The sequence below is a fragment of the Aplysia californica genome, unplaced genomic scaffold (genome assembly GCF_000002075.1).
Source record: "Aplysia californica isolate F4 #8 unplaced genomic scaffold, AplCal3.0 scaffold00604, whole genome shotgun sequence".
Lineage (NCBI taxonomy): Eukaryota > Metazoa > Mollusca > Gastropoda > Aplysiida > Aplysiidae > Aplysia > Aplysia californica.
In genome coordinates this window covers 424,482-431,981 of record NW_004797874.1, presented here as the reverse complement: position 1 = coordinate 431,981, position 7,500 = coordinate 424,482, and the positions used below count along the sequence as shown (strand labels likewise).

At 43.0% G+C, this 7,500-nt stretch overlaps 1 protein-coding gene across 1 annotated transcript in view; it reads left to right on the top strand.

Annotated features, from left to right (window-relative positions):
* LOC101845952 (serine-rich adhesin for platelets) overlaps positions 1–1,673 on the top strand; it is a gene marked incomplete at its 5' end in the record, with an annotated part of 27,571 nt that extends 25,898 nt beyond the window's left edge. Inside the window, 1 exon segment of the mRNA XM_013087578.1 lies at positions 395–1,673. Within this exon segment, the coding sequence (XP_012943032.1) occupies positions 395–581 (187 nt within the window).
* Positions 1,674–7,500: the final 5,827 nt, after the last annotated feature.

The window sequence follows — 7,500 nt, the reverse complement described above, 5'->3', positions numbered from 1 at the left end:
GAGACACAACACCCCCAGCTCATGGGGTGAAACTATTACCCACAACATCTCGTGCATGTGGATAGAGTTTTGCCATACTCCCTCTTTCATTTACATCTCTCAACCAAGGGTCCGACCTGACGAGGCGACATAAATCAATTTTCGCATAGACCTACAATTACTGCACACTATTTTTTCTGAGGGTGGGCCTTCGAAGTGACTTTTTCGTGCTTAGGATTTAGTGAAATCTCTTCACCCCAAAACTGAATAGAGAAAGCAAACACAAAATAAATAAATAAATAAATAAATAAATAAATAAATAAATAAATAAATAAATAAATAAATAAATTCATTGATTAATCAACTCTGTCCATCTATCATTACCAACCCCCCCCCCCCCCTCCCTCGTGCTCAGGACAACATCTGCATCATCAGAGACGTCAGTCACCTCGGTGACAAGCCAAACGTCTTTCACACCCAGTCTGACGTCAGAGACATCTGTGACGTCAGTGCAAAGTGGGGTGTCTCAACAAAGTATCACGTCAGGCACGTCAGCCACCAGTCAGGTAGGTACACGTGTTGCAATTTGTATGATCGCATGAACAAGAATATTACATACATGACGCCTACATCGTAGATCCTCCAAATACTGGAAATACGCTGATCACCAATCTGGATCCTCCACAAATAGTTGAATATTGTGTAATACACGGTTCGGAGATGGATTTTTTCGCCACCTCCTGCCCACCCAACAGTACTGGGTACTGACTTCGAGTTGGGGAAGGGAAGGCTGCGTGGAAAGGATTTGGCCTCCCTACCACAATGTGCCGAAGGCCTTGGAAGTTGTCTCACTAACAAGGAAATCCCCAATGTCCAGATCAGATGCGGGAACAACTTTACTTTTACTTTACACTGATAAATCTGCCAAACCTTGAACGATGATTACGCCAATATTGTTGGTATATTATATCAGGGGGATTATAAGAGAATGAACAGATTGTACGACACATTACATATTTCAGTTCTCAAGCATCGTTATAGAATGAGTCAGTGACCATTTGAAAGAGCAGTTATCTAACATCGAAGAATAACAACAGCGATCAAATCAGTAGACAGTGACAGTGAATGTAACACTTTGTCGGTCGCCTGATAAAACCGTGAATTCCACAAAATTTCGAAAATCGTTTTTTTTTTTTTTTTGGTGCACATTTTGATAGTGCTCGGCGAGATACATGTCCCTGTAAACTATTTTTCAATTATCTCAACGCAAACGTGCAATCTGAAGTAATAAGAAAATCGTGAATAAACACCGTGCCCCCAAAGTCGCCTGATGAAACCGTGAATCCCACACCTGTGTGGGTTTCACGATCTCATCAGTCGGTTTATGACTCGCGGGGCTGACCGTTGGCGCCGTGAACGCCTCTTTAGACCATTGGAATATGGGCGACTGCGTTGTGCAAACACAATGATCGGTCAGTATTCACGGTTTCCAGGCCAAAGGTTATAATTTATGACATCGACTGCATGTGTTTTGCGGGGAAACCTCTGTCACATAAATTAAAATGTGTGTTTCGTAGATGCAGGAAATAGAAGAAGAACCAGACTTCTATGAAAAAAAGTGTAATTCAAAGTACACAATGCGTTGGAAGGTGCATTTTTAATCTCAGAGAGAGAGAGAGGGGGGAGAGAGGGGGGAGCAGAGAGAGAGAGAGAGAGGAGGGGAGCAGAGAGAGAGAGAGAGAGAGAGAGAGGGGGGGGGGGGCAAGCAATCATCATCATCATCATCCAATGCCAGATCTGCGACAGACATCGGCGATCATGGTTTTCCATTCATTCCTTTGCTCAGATGCTCTCAAAAAAGCTACGTTTCCCTGATCTTTTCCTGTTACCCATTTGTTTAGGTTCCCTTAGTGTGTTGTTCTGGGCTTACTGCCTCGCTTGTCCTCAATAATCAGCAATAAGCAATACAAATCAAGAGATAGGTCGATTGAAGAAAACTAATGAACTGAAACCCAGATGTGATTGCTCAACCAAATCAAATGATTACTCACTATTAAAAGACAAAGACAGAACAACTATGTTTGTCTTTGTTTGGACTTTGACATGGGGAGACAGAAATACCTATGTGAACGATCTTCTCAACACGAGAGAGTACACTTTAATTAAATGCGATACACCAAGCTGAAAGATGCACACTTGGGTTTATTATCTGAAACAGAATGACCAGAAGATCAAAGTTTGCAGGATGTTGATATCTATGACTGGGCTCACCCATTATAAATCGCTCTAGAGTAGCCCATGCCAGTTTCATCATCCCCGGGCTTACCCCGTACGGACAAACATGTTCCACTATTCCCTACCCTGGGCTAACTTCTTCATATTTTTCATGTCTTTCCACTTTTCTGTTCTTCATTCTTTGCGACTTTTGTACAGGCCTTCCACGATCGTGTAACCTGTTGACTAAAAATTTAAAAATTCTTTATGTAGCTGCCTGATTTCTAGAAGGTATGCTCAGTCCAGTCCATCTCCACAGCTTTCTTCTGTCTGAAAATTTTCTGCTCATTACTTCCTCATTGGTGACTCTGTCTGTCCATCTGATCCTGAGGAACTTCCTCGGGCATTTGTTGGTGACAACCTGGATCCTCCAGTACTTTGTAAAGAGTGCTTTAGAAGAGCCCACCCAGCTGCACCACCAAACAATCCACAAGGGTTGTGCAAGCCAAGGAGTCTCTGTTCACATGTGTGGACATGCAAAGCTCGGGAAAACAGTATCTTGATCCCTGATTCTGTAATCTGTCGGAGCTTCATTTGTTTTACGAAACAGGTCAGGGACAATCTGCCTTGTATGTCAGGCTACTCAAGTATGTGATAGCTGAAAAGACCATGTCGACATGTGAGCCAAAAAAGGAACAATGTGAATTGTGCGTGAGTTTTGAGTCTAGAAAACGTCAGCCAGACTAAGTGAGAATCTCACATGTCTGAAAAGAAAGTGACAAAGAAAGGGCACGCCATGGATAAAACCTTTGCTCTTAGGCAAGAAGACATTGTAATGGTATGCATGAATCTTCAGGGTGTACTTTTGTCACTGTCTATCAATTCCTCCAGCTCTTGTTACAGAAACATGCACATAATCTTCAATGCGACCTCGTATGATGCCATCTATTACTTATGACACAAGACACTAGGTGAATTGATTGCAAATGAATTCACAAGTTGTTTGATGGACTTTTTTTCAACGTGCACATAGGCATAGAAGGTTATAACAATATATTATTATACAGCTAATTGTGTGCACGCGCGCGCGCGTGTGTGTGTGTGTTAGTGTGTGTGTTAGTGTGTGTGAGTGTGTGTGTATTAGCACAAAATTGCATCTATTTCTAATCCCATGAGTGTATTTTTCACTAGAGCAAACACGAATTTGAAAACAAAATCTTATATGCAAGTAGAAAGTATGCACGGCGTCATTGAGCTGTGGCTTCAAATAAAAGTCTTTTTCAGATCTTCAATTTTTATAATTGTTTTCACGAAGACTATGGTCTAAAGCGAAATTTGTGGATCATATTTTCCCCCATGATTTTTTCAAAATTGTTGTCCACAATACTGTCAGGTCGGGTAGACAAAAAGAAGACCAAGCTATAAATGCAGTATGAAGCCTCTGATATACGTAAGGAGACATTCTTTGTAAACTGAATTCTAACGGAGAGTGGGAGGGTCTTCTAAAGTCCAGAGACAAGGTTATTGTTTATTGTTTATTGTTTCAGGAAGCAACATCCCTGCACTCCGGACATGTCCATTGATGCTCCGTTGCTCTCTCCAAAATGTTGCCGAGGGTCCTTCTACTGATTGTGCCAGTGCACATCTGGTTGAACGTTTTTCTGTTCTTTCCTGCAAGGATGCCAGATTTTCTGCTTCCTTTTTTTATTCCCAAAAGCATCATCCTCTCCACGGCAGTACTGGCCTCTGCCTCCCTATCTTCCTCCTCAATCAGCTGGCGAGAGAGACATTTCAGGATCTCGACCCTATCTGGTTGAACCGTATTGTCAACCAAGGTGGCCTCACCAGCCAATCTGTCGGCTTTTTCATTTCCCCTAACACCTGCATGGCCAGGGCAGAAAATCCATGTGAGTGATCGTATAGGGGTTGGTTCGACAATTTGAATCCATTCTGTTCTCAGGAAACCTTTTTCGATCCTTCTGAGGGTACACATGGAATCAGTGACAAAAACAGCATGGGTTGTGTGGGGGCGATCTTGGGTCATCCAATCAAGTGCTTTCGTGATGGCTTCAATTTCCATACGCATACTTGATGTAGCCCTGCTGCAGGCTCCAGATGCACTGTGTATGATTTTATTGTTGGCGAATGCAACAAATCCCCATCCACTTCTCTGGCCATCTCTTTTCACTGAACCATCTGTATAAATTATAGGATCCCCTGCTTTTGAGTTTGTGTCAACAATCTCGTTGATATCGCTCTCGTTGATGGCAGCCGCAACGTTTATTTTGACCTTGGTGAGGTCCCTGTATTCTCTGGCCACCTGTTCCCATTCTTCGCCTGTGGTAAGCTCTCAGGTACACAGATTGTTCTCATGGAATCCTCTGCTTCCACCATCCAAGATTTTCCTCTCTTGATTCTGACTCCCCTGTTGTCATGAAGTGCTTTGTGAAGTGGATGATCCTTCTTGCCCCTTACACTGAGATACATCTTTGCCTGAGTTATCCTATGGCGTACTCTGATGCCACTTAAACCTAGCAAGTAGCGCATGCACAATATTGGAGTGTCCTTGGTGCAGCCCAGAACTGCTCTCATTGCCTCATTCTGCACTCGATCCAGCTTTGCGATCTGTGTGCCGGACAGCGTGAGACAGCCCAATCCGTAATCAATGACAGACAGGACGACCAGCTGCAACATCAGGAAGAGCACTCTTTGCGGAATCAGAGCGGCCGCCATGGTCTTGATTGCACCAACACCTCGTTTGGCCTTTGTTACCACATGATTCACATGCTTGTTGAAGGACAACGACCTGTCGAAGATGATTCTCAGATACTTCAGCTCTGACTGTATGTCGATAATCTCATAGTTGCATGTGATTGGTGGAATTATGTCTTGGACAATCCTGTTGTTGAGGGAACACCAAAGTTCCTGCGCCTTTGAAGGATTGATGACTGCTTCATTTTGGTCGCACCATTTTACTACTGAGTGAAGTCTTTTCTCCATGTTCCTTGCCATCTGAAGTCTGTCATCTCCTTGCTCGTATGCCATTATGTCATCCGCAAAGCTCAGGACGCGTCCAAATTCTTTCTGATGCATCGTTACCTGTGCAGTGTACACATTGAAAAGCACAGGAGAGAGGGGGGATCCTTGGGGCAGTCCAGGAGCAATTGATACCGGATCTGAAGTCCATTCACCCTGTTTCAGGGCCATCTTTCTCTCACCAGCCATATGTCTACATCAAATTCCAGGAGGCGGTTGATCAAACGTTTATAGCTGACTCGGTTGTAAGCATCCTCAAGGTCAAGTTCCGTCACAACTTTTTCCTTCCGCTGCTGAAAGCCTTCATGGATGTCGTACGCCATGACAGCCGTATTTACTGAGGTTTCTCGATGGGGTCTATAGCTGCCAAGCTCATTTGGCAACAGGGACTTCCTCTCTAAGTGTGCCGATATTCGTCCGGCAACTATCTTTTCCTGAATTTTCCCATAGGTGTTCTGCATGGCTATCATCATGTAACCACTGAGAGCCGAGTGGTCTTTTCCTGGTTTGGGGATTGGTATTAACCAGCTGTGCAACCATTCTTCAGGGATTTCACCAGTGCCAGTGCTTTTGTTGAAGTCTTTTGTTATTCCTTCAATCATCTCATCATCTGCCTCTTTCATGTGGCAATATCTTACACCATCCAGCCCTCCAGCACTGTCCTTGGCATGTTTTATCGTTCTGGAAACCTCTTCTGTAGATATCACATCCTCGTAGTTTGCATACATTTCTGGTGTTAGCACTCTAGAAACATCTCTTTCAACTTCCTTTCTTGAGTCAATATTTCCCTGGTGTGTTTGATGGATGAATCGGTCCAAGAAAGCCCTACCTTTCTCCTCATCAGTTTGGAGTGTCTTTCCTGACTCGTCCTTCACATTCACGGTGGTTTTTGAGTGACCCTGTCCACACATCTTCTTTCGCAGTTTCCAGAACGTTGAGAGTGCCTTCTCAGCTGCAATGTTTTTTACAAACTCTTTCCACTTTGCTGTTTTGGCCAGATGTGCTTCAGCTTTGAACTTATCTCGGGCTTGCCTCATATTCTCTTTAGCTGCCTCCCTTTCTTCCTCAGTGACAATGGGGTTCTTCCTCTTTCTTTGCCAGTCCTTAACAGCATTCCTCTTCTCTTTCCACAGGCAATCGATTTCATTGCTCCACCATGGTGGCTGCGTAACGTTAGATCTTGAGGGTTTTCTGTTCCAGGCCTTCTTTCTCAGGCCTCCCGAGACCGAGGTGTCTGGTTTGTACTTAAACACCCTCTTTACCTTTTGTCTCACTGTCTTTCCACCCTTTGATATAAGAACTGAGCATGGCAGGTGGTCGCTACCGTGATCTGCCAGTACACTTCATTGTGTAAAAGCTTCGCCACCTGTTTTGATCAGGGTCAGATCTATATTGTAGTCCTGTTCACCAGTTCTTTGAGATAGTCTTGTCATGGTGGAAACGTTGAGGATGTGGAGATCACCTTCAATCAACTTGCTGTCCAAAGCCTTTCCCTGACAATTTTCGTTGACATTGCCCCAGGCCGAGTTTCTGGCATTAAAGTCCCCAACGATCAGGACAACATCTCCAAGGAAAACTCAACAAACAGTTCCCCGCAACTGTATCATTCTCCTTATAAATGGCAAAGAGTAATTTTCAGGATCTGAGAGACAAAAAGAGTAAGATAATGAAAGATGATCATTCAGTCATTCACGGGGTATAAAAGTTTGACATAAACCAAGTTCTCAACTCATCCACCACCCCCTGTCCAAGCCCAATAAAAAAGGACATACACTTACATACAATTAGAGAAAGAAGGAGAGAAAAAGAGAAAGCACGCAAATGAAAGAGTATGATTTCACAAATAACATATAATATCCCATTCATGTAAGAATGAGAGATGTTTATAGTGGTAAAATAATAAATAGCTTTCTGTTTCACTTAGTGTGTAATGACATACTCAGTTTTAAATTGAACTTTTAAAATCTTTCTTATAACAGTATTTCGCGCTTTCATATATTTTTAAACATACCAGGGCCTCTAATAAGAGAAAACACACTGCCTATAACCGTGAATACAATACCGCGTTCCATAAAGCCTACTAATGAAATCGTGAATTCACGACCGCATCAGGCAAGATTCGAATATGAAAATCGTGAATCCCACATTTTTTCGAAAAAATGAACAACTACGGTACAAAACGTACTACAGTATTATTTCTAAAAGGTAATTGGTCAGATTTATCCATCTAGTTTATTTCTTGAAGGCCAAATGACGGAGAAAATCAGTTTT